General features: G+C 35.1%; 1 protein-coding gene across 3 annotated transcripts in view; it reads right to left on the bottom strand.

The window, feature by feature from the left end:
- The window catches only part of LOC136038528 (zinc finger protein 239-like), a 41,093-nt gene extending 15,491 nt beyond the window's left edge, over nt 1-25,602 (bottom strand). Inside the window, exons 1-4 of one of the 3 annotated variants that reach the window (XM_065721632.1) lie at nt 25,431-25,602; nt 18,025-18,106; nt 5,152-5,337; nt 380-526 (exon numbers count right to left, since the gene is read on the bottom strand). In XM_065721632.1, the coding sequence (XP_065577704.1) occupies nt 380-526; nt 5,152-5,197 (193 nt within the window). In that variant the 5' untranslated portion in view covers nt 5,198-5,337; nt 18,025-18,106; nt 25,431-25,602. The remainder of the gene's footprint in view (nt 1-379; nt 527-5,151; nt 5,338-18,024; nt 18,107-25,430) is intronic. The other 2 variants (XM_065721631.1, XM_065721634.1) reach the window with 2 other exon arrangements.
- Nucleotides 25,603-27,850: the final 2,248 nt, after the last annotated feature.

Raw genomic sequence — 27,850 nt, forward strand, 5'->3', positions numbered from 1 at the left:
ATTTAATACCCTGCACCAAATCCCGACTGATATTTGAGAATAAAAATATTTTTCTTAAATAATTAGAAATTATTCCTTTAAATTTTTTCCAATATCCTTCCAGGACAAAATTAAAAGAAAAGCCCAAAAAACTTTCAATTATGTATGATTCATTCTCAAAGAACAAAAAGTCTGCAAAGGAAGTTTTAGATTTTAAGTTGTTTCAAACTTATTCTTTCACTATTGGACATAGTTTACAACATAATATACTACGAACATTCATACAGTTTAGTTTTTATTATTCTTAATTCTTCGTTTGTTAGCTATTCGTCAATTACTGGACACAATTTAATACATGCTATAGGCCTACTACAAACGGTTTTACTCTTTAGTTTCTTACCTTCAAAATTGTCATTATTCGAGTCACTTTGCAGAGAGCCTTCGGACTTCGGTTGAACAAAAATAAACGGAATAGTGGTATTGGAGACCTCTTCCTGACAAGGCATTATAGATGGATTTAATGCTCCCAGCAATTCATCATCAAATTCTGAAACAATATACAATTGAAGTAGCCTAAAAGGCGACGTTCATCACCAAACTCAGTAAGAACAGAATAATGAGACAGTTATCATGCCACGACACTAGATAATTAGGTTAAACATTGGTAAATAAAAAATGATTGCTTCAGAAACAGATGGAATCAAATTAATTTATAACTAATAATAACGAAAGTTTTGCCCCCTCTCCAAATACAAAATTGTGCCCCCCTCTCCAAAAACAAAATTGCGTCCCCCCATTGTATCTGGTCACTTCTTTAATTTACAATCATATAATATTTTGAAGAATAAAAAAATAAACTACTACATATCTCCCAAGAATAATATGTGAGGGTGAAACTGGTTAAAGACACTACTACTACTACTACTAATAACTCACTGCAGCACCAAGCCGCCTGAGGCCAACACAGCTACGCACGCTCCTCCTCCAACCTAATCTATTTAAAGCCTCCCTCTTTACACCCTCCCAGGAAGTTCCCATTTCCTTTAAATCTTTATTTATGACATCCTCCCAACCCAGACAAGGACGACCTGCTTTCCGTGTAGCCCCAGACGGTTGGCCAAAAAGGACAATCTTCGGTAATCTGTCATACTTCATCCGTAGAACGTGGCCTAGCCATTTCAACCTTTCTTTCATTATAGCCCCAGAAAGCGGGATTGAACCACACTTTTCGCACAACCTACTGTTTGAAATACGGTCAGTCAGCCGGGTACCCAGAACAATCCGTAGGCAATTTCTCTGGAAAACATCTAGTAAATTTTCATCTGCTTTCCGGAGTGCCCATGCTTCAGAGCCATATTTGACCACTGTCATCACTGTAGCTTCAAATATTCTAATCTTGGTTTGTAGGCTTATCTTTCTATTCTTCCAAAGTTTTTTTAACTGTGAAAAAACACCCTGAGCTTTAGCTATTCTACTTTTAACATCTTCACTGCTCCCACCATCTTTACTAATAATACTACCAAGGTAACTGAAGCTCCCAACCTGATCAATCTTTTCGTTACCTAATGTCACCTGTTCATCTTCACTTATTCCTAGCCTTAGTGACTTAGTCTTCTTAACATTAATTTTCAAGCCTATTTTAGCACCCTGAACTCGTAAAACCTCTAAAAATTCATTCATTTTGCTCGCACTTTCATCTAATATGCTTAAGTCATCAGCATAATCTAAGTCCAGGAGCGTTCTTCCTCCCCATTTGATTCCATGGTCTCCGATTACCTTTCCTGTGCTCCTTAAGACGAAGTCCATCAAAATGATCCATATAAAGGGGGATAGAACACAACCCTGCTTAACTCCTGATTTAATACAAAACCAGTTGCTAACCTCATTTCCTACCTTAACCGCAGCAGTATTATTCTCGTACATAGCGCAGATCACTTTAATGTATTTTTCTGGTATACCATATAACGATAAGACCTTTGTTAACGCTGTTCTATCAACAGAATCGAAAGTTTGCTCATAATCGATAAAACTAAGGACCAAAGGTGTTTGACAACGAAGGGACTTCTCAATTATTAACCTAAGAGTGACAACATGGTCGACACATCCTCTACCTTTTCTAAAACCGCATTGTTCTTCCCTTAAAACTTTGTCTACAGCATGTCTCAGTCTAAAAAGTATCATATTACTCAGTAATTTGCTACCTACAGAGACCAGACTAATGCCTCGATAATTACGACACTCACTCTTGTCACCTTTCTTATACAGTGGTTTAATTAAGGTTTTCCTAAAATCATTGGGTACTTCCCCTTTTTCAAAAATCATGTTCATAATCTTCAGTAGCTTATTCCTAACCTCAGAGCCACCATATTTAAGGAACTCATTAATCATACTATCAGCACCTGGGGCCTTATTATTTTTTAATCCTTCTAGTACTGTCGCTAATTCTTCCTCAATAAACAAATCTTCCTTCACATCCAAGGTATCACAAACTTTTTCATTTTCATCTATATCTTTTCCTGCAACTGTATCTCGGTATAGCACATTCTCAAAATGTTCCACCCATCTCTCTTTAACTTTTTCCTTATCACCAATTGTGGCCCCATTTCTTTCTTTAACTGGGACTAGTCCGGATTGGCTACTCCCTTTCAATTTATTAACATGCCAGTATAATATTTTACTATTATGCCGTCTAGCCGCATCTTCCAGATCCTCAGCAATTTTATCCATCGCCTCCATTTCACATCTCCTTAGTGGTTAAAGACAAGTTAAAAAAATTAAAGAAATAAAATCCATGGTAGAGCCTATCTTTTTCAAATACACTTTTTGCAACATGAAACATAGTAGTCAAAATCGACATTTGTCAAAAAAAAAACTAAAATTACTGTACATAATAAACCTTTCAGATAACTGAACAAATGTAATATTCGAAAATAAGAGTCTGTGTTTTGCTAAGACTTTCATTTCTTGGAATTTATCAAGTCTAATTATTATTGTTGAGCTTACCTAGTCGTAACTTTGCCTACATTGTGGTTCCTTTTCTTACTACTCCAAAATAAGGGATTGTAAAGATAAATTGGTCAAGAGCTGGAAGACAAAAACCATAAGAATTTGTTTTAATAAAGAAAACAATTTTTAAGTGATTACACAGAGAACAAAATAACATGCTGACTTTAGCTTTTTTATTTCCTATCTGACAAATTATAAATATTTTTAGTGATATAAACACCAATGGGGCAATTTCATATTTATCAAAAAGTTTATGAACTTTACAAAGCTTTTTTAGCTTTTATTATTATTTTTTGTTTTTATGTCTTTCATTTTCAGTACCTCTTAAAATCCAGAGAAAATAAGAACTTAGACTTTATATCCCCTGTCTCACTCCTTTGGGGCTTCAAAGTGGGCTTTAGTCATTCATTCAGGTTCTTTAGTTGATCTTCAGTTGTTTTTTTAAGGGTTAGAAGTCTGAACAGTCACATTTAGCGCTTCTTAACAAAGAGAACTTTGAAACTTTCTTAAAGCAGTATAAATAAGCGAAATAATTGAACAATGATCAAAGAAACAACAGCAGGTAAAAAAAAAGAGGAATTAATCAAAAGTCAGTGAAATTTTTTATCCCAAAACAAATCTTTCGGCTCTATATCCAAGGCCCGTCTTCAGCAAAGAAAATAATAAACAATAACACACTTACAATAAAAGTTCTCGGTTAAAAGTCTGTTTTTTAAAATAGCCTAGGCATCATTACTTCTTAACAAAAAGTTCAGCCAAGTCTTGGCTGAACTTCGAAGACCGCCCTTTTATATAGGGCCGAAATCTTCAAATAGGTTTTGTTTGTTCACTGTCTTGGGAAAAAAGTCCTCATTATTCTCTCTTCTGTATTTGTATTATGGAAAGGCAGTGTGGTCTTCGTCTTTATTTATCATTGAAATGAAGCACGATCAATGGTTAAAACTGCATATACAAGAAAAGATTGATGAGCCACATCATATAGGCCTACAAAAATTTTTGTCTTCATGCTGATTTCCCACCAGTTCTACAAATGGCAGCAAAACACGGAAGACAGCTTGGGCCTTATTGATTCTGTTCTGTAGGTCAAGGTCACAGTCTCCATGACAGTCTATAAGTGAGCTATGGTTAGTGAAACTGCGTACTTTTCTAATTCTTGACAAAGCAAAAGCTGATAATCCGACCGCATACTTAAATCCATAATTTTAGCTTTATCCTATAACGACACTACCCAAACTCAAGTGCTCGTTTCATAAAGACATGAAACAAAACGGGACTGGGTGAAATATATATACCTATTTTACACCGCTTTCCACATTAAAGGGCTCAGTTTCTTCTTCTAGTACTGTTAATTAATTTGCCATATTTAGGTTAGATTTCTAATAGCTTACGAATTCAACTTACATGCAATCTACCCCCATGATTCGCTATAGGTTGCCACCAGTTAAGACATCAATTACAGATTCATCCATGGCCTCAAATTAATATATACTCAATTAATACTTAAATGCATCTTAAAAAAATTAACGCCTAAATAGTTCTATTATAGCAGTTACCCCCCCCATCACCACCCTTAGGGCTCATCTCCTAACACCCCCGCCCCCCTCTAAGAATCGGTTCTTTAAGTATGCAACCCTCTGTGTTCGCCTACTGATCTCTTATCTGATAAGAAGATTGACTTGCAAATAATTTTCTGGGGAAAAATTATCTAATGCACTTTAGCGTGAAAAGTATCAATTAACCTCGATATTTCCATATGATTTCTCAAAAATAATAATTGGATGGAATTTATTTGTCTTTTCTTATTTTTCGGGAATATGCATAAAGATGTAATACGCTATGATTCCCTTATGTCCTGTAGCTAAAAAATGGGCCTACAAAGCAACATATAGTAGAAGATAATCAATTACTGGTGAGAGGCAAATGTACTTTTGAAAAAAAAAATTAAATCAGCATGGAACTGGTTAAGGTGGTTTCCCTAAAACCGTAATTCTAAATAACTGAGAATTTTCGTTTTCCCTTTTTGTTCTTACTTTTAGGGAATACTAATACAAATCCATAAAACAGTAAGGGCAACCTGAGGGCTTTAATACTAAAATTTAAGGCAAAGTAGAGGCAGATATTAACAACGCTGAAAATAGATTAATGAAAACTGCAAAACAAACCTACCCTGCTTAACAACAGGAAGCTGAAAAAAAGTGCACTGTTCAGTCATTCTGGAAGCAAACGATTAATTTACAGTTGCTTCCTCTAAGTGAGCCTGGGCCATTGGTAGCCTAAACACTTTGTACAGTTAGTTAGGCAGACATCAACACACAATACTTCTCATTCAGTCAGTGCAATATCCATAAGTATCTAAAACAAAACAAAAATAAAACATCTTGTTGCAAGGCATATTAAACTAAGATGGCAAGTTAGTGAGGATTGAAAAGGGTCTTTCCAATGAGAAAAGAGAGGGTCCAGAGCTGGACAGTCTCCAAAGAACTTAGTCTTAGGGAAAGGGGGAGGGATATATCATAGAGGTAAAAATCACGATTAATATATGATTAAGATTAAATTGATCATTCCCTCAACATAAACCTACAGGCTAACACTTATAGAGACTTAGGTTTTGTTGGCAACCACCAGACTTAAATTAATTAAAAAAAAAAGTTTTTCTGAAGGAAGTAAAGAGCGAAGTTGAAACTTAAAATGAACAAAAGTATTGTTTCACAGTCTGTCTAACATAAACCGATAAAACTAGTGCAAATAAACGAAACGATAATATTTCCCTATGGTTGTATGATTATGGAAAACTAGCACTTTACTGAAAAAACAAAACAATATAGGAGTTTTAGTACAGTAAAAGCAAACCAACCAGGGACACTTTTTGAAAAAAATAAAGCATTTTAGGATTGTCACTTTATTAAAAAAATTTTTCGTTTAATTTGGTATTACTTCTGCACAATGAGCTCAGCGCAATGATTGGATCGCATTTTGGATCTAAAAAGGACATTTCACGATTAATTTGTAGGCAAGTCCGAACTAAAGCCTGTATTATATCCGAATATAACTTGAAATTTTTCGTTGTATGGAGTAATAACCAGAACTAGAGAATTCTTATAATGGCTTATCTGTCCTTCATTTCGAGTAATACTAAAGCGTATTTTTTTACAATCCAATATTGTATATTACACACTATTGGGGTTATAGCTGGTGAGACTATAGCTGGTAAATCAATCCATTATTTGCGTGTGCTATGCAATGACCTGGTGGCTATTGAAATAATATTTATTTTTATGTGGAAGTTTTAAGATAATTTTAATTGTATACAGAAAGTTAGTGATATCACAGGTAGTGTTAGACTATAAAAAGCGTTATAGATTAATTTGTTGTTGTAAGGCTACGTATTCACTTTTGACTCCTAAATCAATATTCTTGTTTTTTATACTGACCTTTAGGTGTTTTCAGTAAAGTGCTAGTTTTCTATAATCATACAAACATAGAAAAATATTCAGTTCGTTTATTTCCACTAGTTTTGCCGATATATATATATTAGATAGACAGTAAAACAGTAATTCCTGTTTGTTTGAAGTTTCAAGCTTGCTCTTTACTTTCCTCAGCAAAGCTTTGTTTTTTTAAATTAATCTTTGCCCGTTTTTAATTTAAATTTAAGGTAAAACAAACACTGCCATGATCTATTTTATTTTTTTCTGGGGGGAAGCCCTCTCCCTTTATATACAGAATAATTTCCGTTTGTTTTAAGTTTTAACGTTACTCCTTACTTCCAGTTGAATTATTTTTATTTAACTTATGATGGTTATAATGCCAGGAAATCCCACCTTGTTATGATTTCTCCTGGAAAGTTCCCCAAGAAACTTTCATTCTCATGGAAAATCCCTCCAGCCCCCCAGATGGTCGAATCGGGGAAACGACTGTTATCAAGTCAATTTTTCAGGTCCCTGACACGCCTACCAATTTTCATCGTCCTAACACGTCCAGAAGCACCGCACTCGCCAAATCACTGGAAATCCCCCAACTCCCCCAAAGAGAGCGGATCCGTTCCAATTATATCAATCACGTATCTAGAACTTGTGCTAATTTTTCCCATCAGGTTTAATCCCGATCTCTCCACTCTTAGCGTTTTCCAAGATTTTCGGTTTCCAAGATTTCTGTTTCCCCATCCAACCCCCTATGTCCCTGGATCCAATTCTAATTAAAAATGGAGCATCTGAGACATAAGATCTTTCAATATATCAAGTTTCATTAAGATCCAATCACTCATTCATAAGATAAAGATACCTTAATTTTCACGCTTTCCAAGATTACCGGTTTCCCCCTTCAACTCCCCCCTATGTAACTGGATCTGGTCGGGATTCAAAATAAAAGATCTGAAGCACAATATACTTCTAAATATCAAATTTCATTAAGATCTGATCACCCGTTCGTAAGTTACAAATACCTCATTTTTTCTAATTTTCCGAATTACAAAACCCTAACCCCCCAACTCCCCCAAAGAGAGCGGATCCGGTCCGGTTATTTCAGACACGTATCTTGGACCTGTGCTTATTCTTCCCACCAAGTTTCATCCTGATCTCTCCACTCTAAGCGTTTTCCAAGATTTCGCCCCCCCCCAATTCCGACAAATGACACTGGATCCCGTCGGAATTTAAAATAAGAGATCTAAGTTACGAGGTCCTTCTAAATATGAAATTTCATTAAGATCCGATCACTCCTTTGTAAGTTAAAAATACTTCATTTTTCTACTTTTTCAGAATTAACCCTCCCCCACCTCCCCCAAAGAGAGCGGATCCGTTCCGGTTACGTCAATCGCATATCTAGAACTCGTGCTTATTTTTATCTTATATCTTGGACCTGTGCTTATTCTTCCCGCCATTTTCATCCTGATCTCTCCACTCTAAGCGTTTTCCAAGATTCCCCCCAACTCCCACCAATGACACTGGATCCCGTCGGGATTTAAAATAAGAAATATAAGTTACGAGATCCTTCTAAATATGAAATTTCATTAAGATCCGATCACTCCTTTGTAAGTTAAAAATACCTCATTTTTCTACTTTTTCAGAAATAACCCTCCCCCAACTCCCCCAAAGAGAGCGGATCCGTTCCGGTTACGTCAATCGCATATGTAGAACTTGTGTTTATTTTTCCCACCAAGTTTCATCCCGATCCCTCCACTGTAGGCGTTTTCCAAGATTTTAGGTGTTCCCCTCCAACTCTCCCCAATGTCACCAGATTCAGTCGGGATTTGAAATTAGACCTCTGAGACACGATATCCTTCTAAATATCGAGTTTCATTAAGATCCGATCACCCTTTCGTAAGTTAAAAATACCTCATTTTTTCTAATTTATCCAAATTAACAGTCCCCCCAATCCCCCCCAGATGGTCGAATCGGGGAAACGACTATTTCTAATTTAATCTGGTATGGTCCCTGAAACGCAGGCCAAATTTCATCGTCCTAACTTATCGGGAAGTTGCTAAACTAGCAAAACTGGGACAAACAGACAGACCGACAGACTGACAGAATTTGCGATCGCTATATGTCACTTGGTAAATACCAAGTGCCATAAAAAAAAATTCCCAATAAGGAGTTAAATCCTTGACATCCTGATTCACAGTCCACTACTCTACCAACTGATATACAAGTTCCGATCCAATTTAACCCATTGACTTTTGTAGGACTATAATTGCAAGACTTACAGCCCTTTTCTCAGGGACTATGGATGTTCAGTTTATCAATAAAAGTATACTTATCGGACCTTTTAACTATGCTGAAAAAAATGGTTATCTCAAAATCTTGATAAGACAGTCTTAGGGGAAGAGAGCCATTTGGGGAGGGGGGCTAGCTGCCCTCTAATCTTTTTGGTCACTTAAAAAGGGCACTAGCAATTTTAATTTCTAATTGAGTGAGCCATTAAACATTCCTGTGGTGTTCTGGTAACCCACTAGCCCTGGTGAAAAAAAAGGACACATTAGTGCTACCTATGCAAAAAAGGGATTTTCCTTGTTGTTCAAGGTGGGGGACTCTAATTACCCAATACCAGGTATTTTACCATAATGATTCCAGTGGTGCAATTTTTATTTTGATCTGACACCATTTTTCGAGGTGTTTCAGGCTCTTTTTCAAATCATCATAAATATGTTTTCACAACAAACTTTCACTTTTAAGATTAATCAAAATAATAGATAACTTCCCTGACTCAATGTCAGATGGAAATTTTTCTCACTAAGCAGTTCTTTTTCAAAACGGGTTTTCAACTTTGGGTTACTATGGGATCTGTTTTGCTCTTTTCTAGTTTGCAGCTACTATACAACCATGATAGAAGACACAAAACCATGACTGAAAAAAAAGTCCAATACCATTATATCCAATACCAATACGCACGATACCGCGTACAGCCCTTTCCCCAAGGGCTATGGAGGGTCATATCATCACCAAAAACATATTTACTGGACCTTTGAACTGTACTGAACAAAATGGCGATCTTAAAATTTTTATCAGATGAATTCGGGGGGAAGGGAACTATCTGGTCGGGTTAGGGTTACAGAAATATATTAAGTTTAGGCATCAAATGCAGAGAACTTAATGGTTTTGTTTCCCAAAAGCAAAGTAAGGTTCTTTGTTCTATTCTGATAGATTTGCAAGTTCATTCAGCAAATTCTCTGCCATAGAATTTCAAGGGTATTTTACAAATCTTCCAAAGGTAGAAAAAATACTTTGAACCATATTGCTAAAAACAGTACATGGACAATCAGGAAGAAGCAACTGTCACAAGCATTTAAAGCACATGCTGCATTTTTTCTCTTACTTTCATTTTGAAGTTACATTATAAGTCAGTTACATTACATTACATGAATTAACTCGAATTTGGAAGTTAAATTTCCAAAGCTATAATACTCCTCTTAAGCAGCTTTACCCAGTTTTTAGCAAATCACTAAGCTGTACAAGCTTTTAACAAAGCTTCTTAAATCATCCCAAGAAAGGTTTACCAGTAGGCAAAAACCTACCAGTGCTACAGAGTATATTTCTATGTTTTGTAAACCTATTGTGGGGTGGCTTGGCAAGACACTCTATAAACATGTAAATAACAAACAATAACCATAACAACAACAGATTTGGTCATAATTTTGGTAAAACTTAATAAGGTGTCTTCAATTTTTCAACAGTTTGATTATTTAAAGTTAACAAGAGACTGATGCAAATCTATAAAAAAAATTTAATTTTTACCAATTGTTATGTAAAACACTATCTATTCAATATTATACATCCATCTAAAATAATATGTTTCTAAAAAACTTCTTTGCCATAAGATTACCGAATAAGAAATGGTGAGTTGTCACATGTGACCTATAAAAAACAATAAACAGAAAATAATATTTCAAAGCAAAGAATATTTTAGTATTATAGGAATATGCAAAAGTTACTCCTCTGTCTGCTTAGTCTTTTTAATTAGTTATATACATTGGATTTTGTTATAGTTGCTGAGGGTACAGTGCTGGGATTTGGTTGTATATTTCTATACATTCCTTTACTTTCAAGAGTATCCTGTGTTTCCTAATATTAATTAAATTTATCAATTTGTTTGTATGGACGTTTGTTAAAGTCTCTATTAAATCTATGAAAAAGCTTTCTAGTGGTTGCCTACATCAATGGTTAAAAGCTTCAGTTTATTTGTAAAAGCTCTTTTTTTTTATTCCAATCAACAGCAAGTTTTTTTAGAATTCTCCATCTAATAAAGAGTATGGCGACTTATGCCCACCAGTATACAAAAAAATATTTGAAAAGGTTGATGGGAGGTTTTGATATCCATAAAAATCGACATTGAAAATACAGAAAACGAGCAGAAAAAAGTTCTTTTTTAGTTGCTAGTTCAGAAAAGACCAAAAACAAAATTGTTTCTAAACTGATTTTTGGGTGCAACATATTTGGATTAACACTTTCAAATTACTTTTATGTAATACTTTTACATAACAGTCAATGATTAGTGGGCAAAAATTAACCTACCACTCAGAAATAAGCTTACATTCTTACACATTTTAAGTAAACCAGTGTGATAGACATACTTAGCCAGTGTAAAACTAACTGCGACCAAAATGATATATATGAGTCTGGCCCTTAATCTGAGAAAAAATTTTGATTAAGAAAATATGGAGACCCCATATTTTCAGAGCCTGCACCAGTTATAAGCGGGTTACCCCAGGGAAGCATCCTTGGCCCCACCCTCTTCTCTATATATATATATTAATGATTGTGAGGATGTTCTACAAAACCCCATCACTCTCTATGCTGATGACAGCAAATTAATTGGAATTGCCAATGGAACCCTGCAAAATGACTTGAATAGTCTCTCCTTATGGGCTTCTACCTGGATGATGGAGTTCAACCCATCAAAATGCAAAGTCCTTCATATGGGTCCCCACAACAATCAGATTTCATATTTTATGCTGGATAAATCTGGCACACGTATCCAAGTTGAGGCTGTTGAGAGTGAACGAGACTTAGGGATGATCGTTGACAGGAAGTTTAAGTTCCATGAGCACACTATGCAACAAGTTGCTAAGGCCAGCAGAGCCCTGGGACTAATTAAACGAACTATATCACGCCATCCTCTGATAATAAGAAAATTATATAATGCTCTTGTAAGACCACATTTGGAGTTTGGCTGCCCAGTTACAAATCCTAAATATAAGGGAGATGTGGCAGCCCTAGAGAGCGTACAGAGAAAAGCAACTAAGCTGTGTGCCCCACACCAACAGCTTCCCTACCCTGAACGTCTGCGTCGCCTGAAGATACCCATATTGGTTTACCTGCGGCACAGAGGAGATGTCATTTTTGTCAAGAAAATGTACCAAAACAACATGGCTAACTCCATTTTTACTCTCTCCCTTGCCACTATGACACGAGGCCACTCAATGAAGCTGCAACAGGAGCACTCCAGACGCAGAGAGAGGACAAACTTTTTCTCAGTATGTGCTGTGTCAACTTGGAACAGTCTTTCCAATGAGACTGTCTCTGGTGAATCGATTAATTCTTTCAAAAATGCAGTTGATTCGGAGTGGACTAACGCGGAATGGAAGTACCAGTGGGAGGCCAAACCCCATCACACCCACTAATTATGTCACCTCATCAATTCAACAGCAAGATGTTCTACAGGAGGATGCAGTCCACCTTATCTCGCTGTAAATGCGATTTAAGGTAATTTTAAGGTAATTAAAATGTGTTTTTCATAAACATGGACAGATGGTGCCTAGTCTTTAACATGGTGTATATGGTTTTAGATAGTTGGGACTGGACTAGCTTAGTGAAGATGGGCTGACTGCAATATAGTGAAACTTGTTTTTAACACTTAAACTTGGATAAAAGTCACCCTTACATCCTAGCCCATCTAAATAAAACTAGTCTGCTTCAAAACACTTGCTTTAGGCTGAATGTATGCTTGACAGAGTATATCTATAATTGAGATACTTTTTCCAACTTTAAACTTCCATATTCAAGACTGTGTAGCATTTTCCAAGCTTAGGCTTAAGGTAAAGGTGTGTGTCATATCTAGTGGCGAAACAATCAACTTTCTAAATGCTACAATAGATAATTTTGCAGTAACTTAATTATTGATGTGATGGATAGCTGTGACCACCAGGTGTCTTACCCTAAAGTTGGTATGTGATGACACTGCATTTTCACCAAGAGTAAACTTGTAGGGGTTGAACATATCTAAAGCAAACATATTAATTAAAAAAAAAAGTAACCCCATTAGATTCCTTACTGTAAGCTCTTTACAAATATCAAAGTTACTTTTCTGTAAATGCACTCCCTCCCTTTTATAGTCCCAGATATGACCCTATTTGATAAATTTATTTGTTGTTTTTGTCTCGTAATGCGGCATGTATTCTTTTTAAGGCTTTAGTGTATTTTGAACCAGGTGAAATCCAATTCTGCCTGAGAAATTACAAAAGAACAGATGGATAAAAATATTGGTAACATTCTAGTTAGGTGAATTCATAGAAGGACAAATTTTAATGAAGACAAATTTACCATCATTAGATTCCTTATTTTATGCTTTTTGTAAATATTACATTTGTGTTTCTGACAATAGATCCTCCTTGGTTGTCCTATATTTGGCCCCAATAATATATTTCTTTGTTGTTTTTCATCTTGTCATACATTGTATAATGGGTAGCGGTAGTCTTAACATTCCAAAATTCAGTTTCACTAGAGTAGTCACAATAGAATTGCTGATGAAATATTATTCAAAATGAAAAAAGTCTGAATAAGCATGGACAAAAATCATCATAATCTGATTTCTAGAAGCATGCTTTATAATAACAAGCAAAAATGGATAGATTTATTGATAACCCATAAAATTACTAAAAATAATGACAGAGCAAAGAAAACATCAAAAGGAAAAATCTGAGGAAAATCCCAAAACACAACAAAACAAAGGAGTTGACTAATAATCCAAACATTATATAGATAAGATAAATTTTATTTTAAAAATGTACACAAAACACTTTGAAGCACCTGTTAAGAAAGCCCCAAAGGGTTTTTACCCTGTTCTTTCAATACAACTATACAGCCAAGCATAGGTCCCAGCAAAGTCAGGAAGTGTGCGTAAGAAATCTGACTGGAAGAAGATCAATATAGACGTATACCAGTCTGTTTGTGATGAAATTATGGGAAGGATCAAGGTACCCTACCACCTTCTACAAGCGAATCCCAGTCTAGAAACCACTGAAAAACAGATTGATTTAAATGTATATTGCATGGAAATAATCCATGCTTTGAGAGTCGCTGAAAGTGCTGCAGTACCACAACACAGGGTTCGCATTGGTACTGAAGTTCCACGCTGGAAAGAAAACCCACTTACGGATATATCTGAAAAGAAAGTTTGCCAAATACCTGCAGAAGCACAATGCTACCATTCTGGACGAAAATAGTAACGCGCTGAAAAGTGAGCAAAATGCCGTGTGGAATTTCCTTAAAAGGAAAAAAAGAAGTGATTGCGACGGTCCCAGCCTCTGGCCCACAGAAGAACAGTGGAATAGTTATTACAAAATAGAATTTGCAGCACCCGACGCTCAGCTTGTGTCGAAATATGAAGATAACCTTGATCTCCTGTTAAGTGAAGCATCGCCTTCACTCGGGTGTGTGGTAACTGTTTCTGATGTTCGGGCGGCGATAATTAAAGCAAAGAAGAAGTTCTCGCGAGGCATTGACCTAAATTGTGGCATGCATTTAGCTCATGGCAGCCAAAGGGTCCTTGAGCATCTCACTCTGTTATACCAGGTGATCTTCACTTGCAGTTTAGTGCCAGATTCCTTCTGTGTTGGGGTTGTCACGCCGGTATTAAAGAAAGGAAAAGACCCTGCTCAATGCAGTTCTCACCGCCCCATAACAGTTGCCCCAGTTTTTTGCAAAATTTTTGAGCTTCTTTTTATTGATGAGTTATGTAGAGTCTGTGAAAGCCCTGATAACCAATTTGGTTTTAAACAATCTGTTAGTAGGGAACATGTTCACCATCTCATTTGTAATGTACTTTTAGAGTGTGACCAGACAGGGGAAAGGGTTATAGCAGCTAGTCATGATGTACGCCGAGCGTTCGATTCTGGCGTCCATGCTCAGATACTGTCGTGTGCGCTCAAACGTGGCCTTGACAGATCAATCGTCCTACCACTCCGAAATTTATATAAGAAACCGAAGGTTACAATTAAAGTCCCAACGATTGATGGTCCACAAATTTCGGCTGTAGTAGTTCCTGTAGAAAAAGGCATACGGCAAGGTGCAGTTTCTCCCCCTACCCTTTACAATAATAGTGTTGTAGAATCACAAAAAGATATTGAGATGAGTCTTGTGTTTAGAGGTAGAGATATATCACTGTTAAATTATGCTGGTCATATATTGAATTTAAGCCATTCTATTGGGATGATAGAAAAGAACTTTGATATTCTAAGAAACGCTTATTCCGAAATAAACCTGTCTTTTAACGAAAGTAAGAGCGCAATTGTTGTTTTCAACTGTCAAAGCTCAGATGACGTTCCTTATATCCGACTTGGAAATAGTGTCATAAGACCAGCGCCTAGTTTAGTTTACCTTGGGCTCCCAATCGGTTGTGATGTGAAATCTACGAGATCACTGCTAGTTGAACATTTGACCAGCAAGATCCGAAAATATTATGGTCTACTCATATCTACCAAGACAAATTATACTAGACATATCAGAGCAAGACTTTTCAATGCGCTGGTGCAGCCACATGTTATTGGTCTTTCCCCGTTTTGGAGCTCTATTAACCGATCGGAATAAACGTACCATCCGGTCATGCTTTTACCGTTTTTGTAAGTTCTTGTTAGGCCTACCACCCTGGACTAGAAACTCTTGGATTAATGAAAGATATGGCATTCTTGATCCATACCTGGCCGTCCAAAATCGACTGTCTCGCTATGTCCGATCTCTCTGCAAGAATAATTCCCTGTATGGGGCGATGCTGCCATAATCTTATTCTTCTTATAAGTTATCTTTCTAGTTTAGTTATATTTTCTCTTGTTATTTATGTATTATGTAGTATAAGTATTTAGTTTCTTTTTTTGGACGTTTTGTTAATTTCGTTTGTTTTTTCTTTTCTCCATAGGGTTATCTTTGTGGGTTATTAATAAATGATGAATGCGAAAGATGAGCGGCGGTCTATAGGCTACTGTGTTTGTAAATATTTCTAGTTATCAATGCAGCTTTACTTCGTCTGTTCTACTGATCTGTTAGTCTATGTTATTATACTGTTTTCCTTTGTTATATTAGATTTATTGTGCTTGCCATTGTTGAGTTACGTGTGCTTTTGTTTTTGCTTCGTTTATTAATTTTTTCTCTGTACTCCACTGTTTATACTTTTGTATATTTGTGGGTAATAAATATTATTTTTATATTATATTATACATATACATACAAATATACTATTCTTTTGCAAGGAAAAATCTCTTAATTGCAGCATTGAAGGATGCCAGATGACTGGAATTTTTTATTTCAATTGAAATAATATCCCATACAAAGGGAGCAAAATTTCTAATTACAGAAGAAGCTCTAACCATATTTCTAAATTGATATATCACATTTGATGCCCCTTGTGTATCATGGCTATGGAGATCACTATTAATGGAGAAAAAATTTTCGAAAGAAGAGGGAAGAATATTATGTATAAATTTATATGTGAAAATACTGACTTGGTAATCTCTTGCTTTTGAAATATCAAAAAGTTGATTCTTAGTGTAAAGCTCATTAATATTATGAGTAAACAAAGTTTTAAGTGACAAGTGTTTAACAGCTTTATTTTGGATTTTCTATAACAGGACACAAAATTACTAGCCCATACAGAGCAACCATAATAAATGTACTGGTAAAAAATAGCGAAATAAAGCAATCAAAGACTTTTCTGGGATACTAGGTTTTTAATCCAGCAAAGCACACCCAGAGATCTGGACAACTTTGAAGCTATAATATTTTATTATGTTTTCCAAAATAGATTTTCAACAATCATAAAACCCAAACATTTTGTTACCTTTACTCTTTTCATTTGATTTCTGTTTATTATTAATTCTAAATTAGATTCAATACTAGATATCAGAGAAAATAAAATGTAAATTAGTTTTAGTATAATTTAATGTCAAAAGACTGAAATCAGCCCATTCAATAAACTTGGTCATTGCCTTTATCGTTTTATCAAAAGCAGATCAACTGATCGAGCAGCTACGATTAAAAGAGTACCGTCTGCACCATACCAGCCTGTGACAAATAATACTTAAACCAATCTATAAAAAGTAAAAATAGGAGAGGACCTAGTATAGAACCATGGGGTACTCCGCAAGTTATGATACTAGCCACAGGAGTAAAACACCCATTCACCATAACTTGCTTTCAGTCACTTAAATAAGATTCAAACCAAGAAAAACTCTTTCCAGTCTCACTGATTTTTTCCAGCTCAGGTAATAACTGTTTATGATCAATCATGTCAAAAGCCTTCTTTAAATCCAGGAATAAAGCAGCTGGAATCATACCTGCTTCAAACAACGTATTTACCCAGTCAACAAGTTTAATAGTGGCCATTTCTGTGGATTTTTTTTTCTAAAACCAAATTGAGTATTTATAAGAATTTTATTATTTTCAACATAATCAGTTACCCTGGATAGAAATAGGTGTTTTGTTTGAAGGTGTGTCTCTTTTACCTCCTTTGTACAGTGATATTATTTTAGCAACCTACAAAACTTCCGGGAAAATTCCTTTTTCCATAAATTTATTAATTAAATTTGATACAACTGGTGTTAAAACTGATTTAGCAATCTTAAGAGAAATCCCGTCAACACCACTTGAGTTTGATTGCATTCTACTGATAATTTTACTCACTTCATTTATAGTACAAGCATTACAAACAAACTGATTTTCTACTGGAATTTCCAACTGAACTATTTTGGGAAGCTGCTTAATTCTTTCCCAAGCATCATTCCAGCAAAGTTTTGCTCCCTCACTAGAAAAATATTCCCACAAATAATTTGCAACATCCTTTGGGGTAGTCAAATCCCCCCCCTCTGATTGTTATTTATTAATAACTTCTATTTTACCCTTTTGAACCAGGAGTGAATCTACTGTTTTCCATGTTTGTTTCATATCACATTTATGCTTTATAAATTCATTTTGTAAATACATTTTTTCAGCTTTCTGTTCCAATCCATTTAAAGTATTCTGGTAATTTTTAAACTGCTGAAAATTAATGACAGACAGTTCACCTAGGTATATTTTATACAATTCATTTTTCCAACTTCTAGAATTTAGAATACTCTGTGTAATCCATCGTTTTTTGGGAATTTCGTTCTACCCCTTTTAGTCCTCTAAGAGGACACACCTCATTCAATATCATTGTGAACATTGCAACAAAAATATCATATGCAACAAATGGGCTATCTCCTTCAAAAACTGGATTAAAATCTGCATTACCCATTTCTTTCTCATTTTTTTTTTAATTATCTTTTCTTATTTCACAAAAAAATGCTTTATTTATTTGACCAACCTTATTTGTAATCTTGTAAGATTTTCTTTATTTTACCAAGAAGAAAAAGATCCATCTGAAGATCCAAGAAGGTCAGGTCCATCTGTAAGTAAAACATCAGCATATGAATTTTCAAGCAGCTTTCCATTGACAAATATATTATTGATTAGCATTGCAGACTTATTAGTTACTTGTGTAGGGATAGTTACCAGGAGGTACTGGAATGATGAAATCGTCAAAATGAGAAAAACTAGACGGCTTGTACTTTTAAGAAGGTCAATATTGAAATCACCCATTAAGGTACTACTTTATATTTATGATCATTATAAAATTTCTCCATTAAATTCTCCATCTCCTCAATAAAAAACTTCCTCATTAAATGATGGTGTCTTATAAACCAAACCAACAACAACATTATTATCAGATTTATCTTCTATTTCAATAAAAAGAATCTCAAGTCTCCCTTCAAGCCACAGTCAGAGATCCTCCCTCAGCCAATATGAAACTCCTTCCTTTATCAAGAAAGAAAGACCACCTTGCTCCATAATCTGTTGTTCTTTTCTTTCACAAACATATTCTGGAACTCGCATTTCACTTAATATGTTATAGAGTGAAGGGTATGCAGTCTTAAGGCCTTGGCAATTCCAAAATGCAACAATAGCATCCTCTTTGACCAACCATTTCTTCATTGACGGATTATCCACAAAAGCACTAGCTTTCATTGCTTGCATATTATTTCCTTCGCATAAATTATCATTTGCAATAGGGGTGGATAATAATTGGTCAACAGACAGCCAATTACTTTCTAAATCTGAAAGTCTGTTGGTCATACTATTCATGATAATACTCTAGGACACTCAATAGTGATGACTCTTTGATATCTCAATAATGAAAGAAACAAAAACATTTTTGACACGAAATTAACAAAACAAAACAGGCAATCCCATATAAACAAAAGAACTGAAGATTGACTCAACGTGTCAGTACTGATCACTGGTCAGATCATTTAGTGACCAAATTTTCAAGATGGCTGAACTGTTTTCTGGTTTGGCTAGTATATGGCCACCATCAGTCCACACATTCATAACACCCCATTTGTAATGTGTCATATTCAGCAGTTGCTTGTGTTTTGGTGTTAAATACTTGGATATAAATGCTTTTGATTGGGCCAGCTACTTTTTGTTTATAAACACATGCTTTGCATAATCAGATGAATAAAAGATGACAAGGATGGATGGGAGAACATTCTCTGCTGAACTAACTCGAGTATGTAAGCTTTCAGTTGACTTGATGTCACTAGCAAGCCCATGGATCCTCATCTTAGTATTGAACAGCTCTAAGATGCAACCGGGCAGTGTTTCTCAACCCATCTGAGACAGTCCATGGATTAGAAGAATGTTTGATCTTCTTTCCTGTTCCAAATCACCATTGTGGAATTCTAGAATTTTGATTCAATTTTCCAGTGCTGTTATTTAAGCTTGAAGCCCCCTTGAGCATCTTTTCAATATTTGTAAATTTTAAACTGTGATCAAGAGTTATTGCATCATAGATCTTGATGACAGTCAAATAAAAAAACAAGTTTTTTTTTAAATGTAAGTAAGGAGTGGCATTCAAACTTAAAACAAATAGAAATTATTCCATATATCAAAGGGGTTGTTCCCTCCTCAACGTCTCACTCTTTATGCTAAACTTTGACTCTTTGTCACAACTCTACTTTTTAAAATAATTAAAAAAGCTTTAGCATAAAGAGTGAGGCGTTGAGGAGGGGACGACCCCTTTCATATACAGAACAATTTCTTTTTATTTTAAGTTTGAATGTTGCTCCTTACTTGCAGTTAAAAAAAACAAGTTTTAATATTTAATTTCTGAACATTTTTGAATTAATATATGTTCACTAAAGCTTAAATTTTGCTCCAATTCTTTAAGAGGAACTCCTGAATCACAAAGGCCATAGAATAAATAGTTGAAATTACAATATAAAACGTTAGTGCAAAGAGCAAGGTATTGTGGAGGAGACGAACCCCCTTATAAGTAATATTTTCTGTTTGTTTTAAGTTTTAATGCTGCTCCTCACTTCCAGTTGAAAAAAACTTTTTTTTATTGATTTTCTCTTTTTTTAAACAACTCTAGAAAATCTTGTGCCCCCTTCATGAAAATTCTTTTCCTTCATGAAAAATTCCTCCATGGAAAGATCTTCACTTATAACCCATTTCTCCCAACCCACCCCAATGCAAAAAAGTCCCCCTGAAAATGTAAGAACACTTCCCAATAACAATTACTATATGTAAACCATGGTCAAAGCTTGTAACTTGCATCCCCTCCCTCGGGGACTGTGGGGGATTAAGTCATCCCCAAAGACAGAGTTATTAAATTTTTCAAATATGCTTAACAAAATGGCTATCTCAAAATTTTGATCCTGTGACTTTGGGGAAAAATGAGCAAGGGAGGGGGCCTAGCTGCCCTCAAATGTTTTTGGTCACTTAAAAGGGCACTAGAACTTTTAAGTTCCATTAAAATGAGCCCTCTCATGACATTCTAGGACCACTGGTCAATAACCCATGGGAAAAAAAACAAATAAACATGCACCCATGATCTGTCTTCTGGCAAAAAATACAAAATTTCACATTTTTTGTAGATAGGAGCTTGAAACTTCTATGCTAGGGTTCTCTGATATGCTGAATCTGAAGGTGTAATTTTTTTAAGATTCTATGACTTTTAGGGTGTGTTTTCCCCTATTTTCTAAAATAAAGCAAATTTTCTCAGGCTTGTAACTTTAGATGGGTAAGACTAAACCTGATGAAACTTATATATTCAAAATCAGAATTAAAATGTAATTCCTTTGATGTAACTATCGGTATTAAAATTCCAGTTTTTATAGTTTTGGTTACTATTGAGTAAAGTTGCTATGGTCCTTACTACAATTTGTTGCCATGAATTGTTTGACAGTGTTAATTACTTGTTCAATGATCATGCTTTTATTGCCTGAACATTTCTTGACCACCTGTTTGTGAATCCTGACAAAGATTATCTTTCAATTTGGCAATTTCACTTTGCATATTTACAAGGGTAGACGAGAGTGAAGATACACTGTTTGTCAAAGCAGCAACAGCAATTCCCATTATTTCTTGATACACATCCAGAAATGTGGCCAGTTCAGTAAAAGCACATTGAACTCCTTTTCTTTCTGTGAAGCTTCAGCAAAATTCTCTTCAAATGGCAAAATGAATTCCTCATTCAGTGATGCTTTTTGTGTGATCTGTAGCAAAACACTTAATAACATTTTCCCTTCTTTGATATGGTTATACCAACTATTTGAAAAGGCCACGAAGGGTAGCCATAGATTTTGCCAAATGCAATGTCATTAACAATGTAAGACATGACAAACTTCATAATGTCTAGCTTCCTGATGCTTGATAATGTCTAATTTTATGACACAAGCCTGTCAAATGGGTTTTTACACAGCAAGCATCTATTGACAGCTAGCTATTACAAAAATAATATAGTCCATAAATAATAATCTGATTATTTCACTTTTTTGAAACTTTTATAATCCCTGAAGGTCACTGAATTAATTAATATTCAAGGTACTGAATTAATACAAATAGTTCAACCCATTGGTAGTGATAAAAGGCTGTAAAATATCCAAATAATTCTTTGTGAAATACTTGCTAAACAATATACACTGGTTTTGATCTTAACAGGTCAAAGGCAGATGAAAGACTGATAAACAAGCCAATGCCTTACTCTGTTTTTTGATTAAGATAAATAAAAATAAACAATACAACTAATAAAACCAATCCCTAATTACTATAGAAATAAATTATGCCACTGGTAGTTATGAGCCTTTGAACTATGATTTCAAATTTCCTTCTCAACTGTGACATAAGGTTATGTGATGTTGTAATGTTTCATCAGTATTGCATTTCAAGTCCATGAGGAAGGCAAAGGAGGTATTTGACAAATTTGAAGGTTATATGACCTAATTTGTTAAGAAATATTTTCCAAGAGGGTGCACAATAAAGAATGGGGGGCATTGCATGTGTGTTATATAGTGTTGGTCTATTAAGGTGAAGTTTGGCTCAAATGAATGAAGCATATGTAATTCAAATATGGCACTGAATATTGGATACTAGCAGCTGACAAGCATATTGTAGAGATGAGCCAAGTGGGAGTCCAAGGTATGCTCAATGCTATCTAGCCTATGGTAAAAATCTAGAAAAGCTACTTTTTCCTATAAAAAGAGGTTAGGTTGGGAAAATGAAACTTTTAGTAATGAATCCAGGGCCAAAAACATACTCTGGGAAGAAATTGCCAAGCAACTAAGTTATCCCTATTCATGGTTATAGAGAAGAGGACAGCTGCCCCCCCCCCCCCTAGAACTTCCAATTTATACTAGATATTAATAAGAACATTTTATATGTTGAATTTTTTGTGTCAGATGTTCACTGGTAGATGGTTGAAAATGCTGGAAATATACCAAAATCTTCAAAGATCATTTCATATATCAAAACTATATTTTTAAATTTAATATTGATTTTTGGTCTTATATATAGAAAGATGAGTTTTAATATTTAAAATTGCCCAACTTTAAACTTTGTAGCCTATGCCTAATTGGATTCTTACAGCAAGAAGCTGTTATCTAACCATAATGTGATTTGTGTCAAACTGATTTTGTGGTGTTTATGTCTTCTGGAAATTATAACTAGGATAGTGGGTTTATAATATTATGGTATTGCAAGAAGATGATAAGAGTATAGTAATCCAAGAAGATTAATGCTGAAATTATTTGATGATTTATGATCTTTGATGAATAAAGATTTCAAAAGGTAAGACAGCTTGCTGGTGATGTAAGGTTTTGTGAACTGCTGATATAACTTCTGTTCCCTCCTCCTCTTTCATCACAAAATCAGCTGCCTCGCCTCCTCTCCTACATAAGAAGTATAGAAAAAGTTCCAAAGCTGCCAGTAGCAGAATTTGACAGAATTCCAAAAGCTGCCAATACATTAGCAGCACAACTTGTGTTATGACAGTTTTGGTAAAATTCTAGTTAGGCTAATTGACTTCTTGCTATCTCAGAAAGGGTTTAGGTAAGGAAAAGAAACTTTCAGGGATAAATCTACAGAATAAATTATGTCCTGGGATGGTATTCTGAAGCAACTACCTCCACTTCTTCTCCCTCTAGAGGGCCCTGAACTTTGATGACCTTTAAAAATATGTGTGTTATAAAAGTGAAACCTTGCAAATTAGATCTTCTGCTTAATTGAAGTACAATAAAATTATTTTCAGCTTCATAACTTTGCTCAATTCCATTTTATAAGGTTTTAAAGATATGCAAATACATTTCCTAAACTTTGAAAAAAATCATTGATATGGCTCAAAATTCTACTCAAATAACAGGAATTGCATTTTTAGAACTAAAGACAGAGAAAAGGGAACTAGTAATTGAAAATTAAGGTAAAACATTGTTTTGTCAAAATTTGAATAGGTATAGACCTGTCATGTAGGCAAATTTTGGAGTCCTCTAGAGGGAGATGGAGTGGAGGTGGATACTTTAAAATACCTTCCCAGGACACACTTTAGCCTGTAGACCCATCCCTGAAAGTTTCATTTTCCTAACCCAAACCCTTTCTGAGATAGCAAGAAGTCAATTAGGCTAATTAGAATTTTACTCAAACTGATTATAACTAGTTACAAATACCATTATCTAATTGCAGACCATAAACTAATTATGTGATCAATAAAAACCTGTTGAATAGGCTTGGTTAGGCTGGGCCTATTAGGGTACAAAGTAAGAATTTCATTATTTTAATGTTGTATGTATCCAACATCTCTATCTGGGGCATTTTTATTCTGTCTTATCTGGGGCATTTTATGACTTGGAGAACTTTCCAAAGGAGATTCTTGTCCTTTTGTTATCAATATTTGAAGAAGCTTCTTACATGATCAGGCTATTATGATGACAGAGCTCTGCTTGGAATTCGGCCTTTCTCTTTTTTATTAGCAAAAAAGCTGGATGCAATTCTCTTGGCTTACCAAGCGCACACCATTCCCAATACACTTGTTTTGCCGCCTTATTGGAATTTACCAAAAATGGATTGAGGCTCCAAAAAGGTTTCTGCATGCCCAATCTTATCCTATTAGTAGGAAAAACTGCCACAGCACCATACTATAAGCAATGGATTAATTCAAAATAAAGACAATTTATAGGCAAAGAGGGATTACTGTCCATTGAATCCAAACTATCAGGAATAAAAACTTTATCAATTAAAGTCCCAACTATTTCTTGGTAAAGCGGTTTAAAATTTGGATTCCAACAAAAAATTTAGGAAGCTTATGACCTGAAAAACGAACTGGGGAAGGACAAGAAGGTCATTTTTAAGAAGTCAACAAGTGCTTAAATCTGAATTTCTGATAGAAGCAATGGTAAAATTCTAGTTGATTGACTTCTTGCTATCTCAGAAATGGTTTAGGATAGGAAAATGAAACTTTCAGGGATGAATCTACAGATTAAAGTATGTCCCAGGAAGGTATTTAAAAGCAACTACCTCCACTCCTTCTCCCTCTAGAGTGCCCTGACCTTTGATGACCTTTAGAAATATGTGTTTTATAAAAGTGAAACCTTACAAAATAGATCTTCTGCTTAATTTAAGTACAAAAAAATTGTTTCCAGCTTCATGACTTTGCTCAATTCCATTTTATAAGGTTCTAAAGATATGCAAATACATTTCCTAAATTTAAAAAAAAAACATTGATATGGCTCAAAATTCTACTCAAATAATAGGAATTGCATTTTCAGAACTAAAGGCTGAGAAAAAGCAACTAGTAACTAAAAATTAAGGTAAAATGTTGTTTTGTCAAAATTTCAATAGGTGTAGACCTGTCATGTAGGCAAATTTCAGGGCTCTCTAGAGGGATAAGAAGTGGAGGTGGGTACTTTAAAATACCTTCCCAGGACATACTTTAGCCTGTAGATCCATCCCTGAAAGTTTCATTTTCCTAACCTAAACCCTTTCTGAGATAGCAAGAAGTCAATTAACTAGAATTTTACTGAAGCAATTATTATATTTGTAAAGAGCATAAAAAAGGCATCAAGTGGTAGCCTATATTCACTTTATACAAAAAGCCAGTAATACTGTTTGCTATAAATTTACCCAAATACCAGTATCTGATTGCAAACCATAAGCTAATTATATAATCAATACAAACATGTTGAATAGGCTTGGTTAGGCTGGGCCTATTAGGCTACAAAGTAAGAATTTCATTATTTTAGTGTTGTATGCATCCAACATCTTTATCTTGGACCATTAGAGGAAGGTATCGCATTGTCAAAAAAGCAGCCAAGATATTCAGAAAGAGTTTAAACTAAGGAATTGAATAGGCCTAGTAGCCTAAGCCAAGCATAATGCTTTTATTAGGAGCTTACTTACTTTTAGATATGGTCGACCTCTAAAAGTTTACTTATTCCAGTATCAGATAAATGACAGATGGTCTAGGCAATTAAAATGAAGCTTCAAATATACAGATAAAACATATTATTCAGATAAAATATGTTAAAGCTTATGTCCAGAACTATTATTACAATTTTCTTCTTCTCGTAAAAGTTTGCTTGAAAAAACTACGACAGTTCGTTTTATGTCGATTGCTTCTAACATTGATTAACACCAGTTATGCATCATCCGTTTCAGGTCTGAAGGTTTGATATGACCCTGCCTCAAACAGTATTCAGCCATCATGTTCTATTCTCCCCCGTTTTCAGTCCAGGTTTGTTACATCTGGAACACACTGGAGATTTGACATCAAACTCTGGGATCCACAGTTTGGGGGTCAGATTCAAAAATCAAAGAAATGAATATAAACATGAGAAACGAGTTTATTAACCAGTAAATAAAAGCGAAGAGAAACAAGAAACCAGTTACTTGTTTCTACGCTTCTTTAGCGTAGAAATAGACTACCATAAAATATATAATATACATCCTTACGCAATGCTATCAGAAGGATTGTTTTGGGTAAGGATTGTTTGGGAAGATGCTGTCAGAAGGCAACCAGCCCCCTTACCCTTTTTAAATGCTACATTCCCTCATCACTAATCCCAATTTTAAAAAGGGGATTTGTTCAAAACAGTCAAAAGGTATAGTAGCTAAAATCCAAGGATGCAAAAAACCCCACAGCCCAACGTAGCTGCAGCTGCGAATTCTTGCAACTGTGACTATGACTGCTTGAGATTACTTGCAAGAGTGACTACTTGCAACTTCGACTACCTCTACTTGAAACCGATACTGTATCTACTATGTGCATCCTTGCTATGATAAAGGGTATGCAATATTTTAAGAGTGACTGAGCATAATAACTTCTCACCTTCAGGACCAATATTACCGTTACTACTGTGACTGCAATTGCTTGCAATTACAAAAATCTGCAACTACAACTATAACTTCTTGAGACTAATTGCAATTGTGACCTGTTGTATGACTGCGGCTGTGACTATTTGTATCTGCTTTGCCGATTTAACTATTTGTCACTCTAACTACTTGTGACTGCGATTTCTAGGGAATACGATTTCTTATGACTGTGACTACGACTACTTGCGATTGCAACAGTGTCTATGACTACTTTCGACTGAGACTGTAACTTACGACCGTGATTACTTCCGTCTATGACTACTTGCGACTGACAGTACTTAAGCCTACGAATACTTGCAACTGAGACTATTGGCGATCCCGCCAAATTACAACTGTGGCTACTTGCGAATGTGAATACCAATGCAAATCGACTGCCACTACAGCTACGACTGTTACTAATTGCAACTGCGACTGCGACAACTTGTAACTACAAGTGAGACAACCTGTGAAGAGTGTGGGAAGTGATGCCCGCAACTGCTAGTGGTTGCGACCGTGGCTACTATTGCTAGCATTGCTATTGCTACTACGATTATGACTCTGACTGTAAACACCAACTTTTCCTATTACAACTAAAGCTATTGAAATAAATCAAAAGAGTTTAAAAGCATCCTGCTTGTCAAAATGGCATAGCGCTTCCAGATTGACAAAAGATCTTATCTGTAACATCTCACGAATGGCTAAGGTTGTTAAATTGTATCTGGTTATTAATATTTTGGGGTATATATATCATTTTATACTAGGGTATTGTATAAGGTTATCAAATAGTGTTGAATTGTATTCAACATATTTGTATTCATCTCAGGAACGGCTACAGATATTAAGTTGATAATTTTATGGAATGCTAAGAGGGAATTTATACAAAATCCATCTACTGCGTCACTTGTACTTTACTGAACACGAATTACATTACAAATATTATCTTCTATATTTTAATATTTAAAAATAAAAATAAAGATTACAAATAAATAAAATCTTGAATTGCAGAGTTTACAGCAATTAATTTCATTGCGTATCAAATATTCAGTTTATTTTCGTTAGTTTTTCCAGTGATCTTGGTTATTACAGTAATTTACTTTTTATTTGTCTTCGATGTTTTGAAAGACAAAAACACACTTTCCAGGACACATATAGTTTTCAATAGAGCCCAAATAACGCAATAGCCTTTAGATTTTTATTGTTAGCGGAGGGGGAAAAGGCTAGTAGTAAAACTCGTGTTTGTAGTGATTTTTGCTCGTTTTAAGTTTAATTTGAATATTCAACCAAAATTTTCCTCATTTTAGGATTTTTTCATTCATTTAAATCAGTACCCGTTATTCCTATGTTTACTACTACTACTGCTAACGACTCACTGCAGCACCAATCCACCTGAGGCCAACACAGCTACAGACGCTCCTCTTCCATCGCACTCTATCCAAAGCCTCCCTCTTTACATCCTCCCAAGAAGTTCC

Source organism: Artemia franciscana, chromosome 18, assembly GCF_032884065.1.
Source record: "Artemia franciscana chromosome 18, ASM3288406v1, whole genome shotgun sequence".
Lineage (NCBI taxonomy): Eukaryota > Metazoa > Arthropoda > Branchiopoda > Anostraca > Artemiidae > Artemia > Artemia franciscana.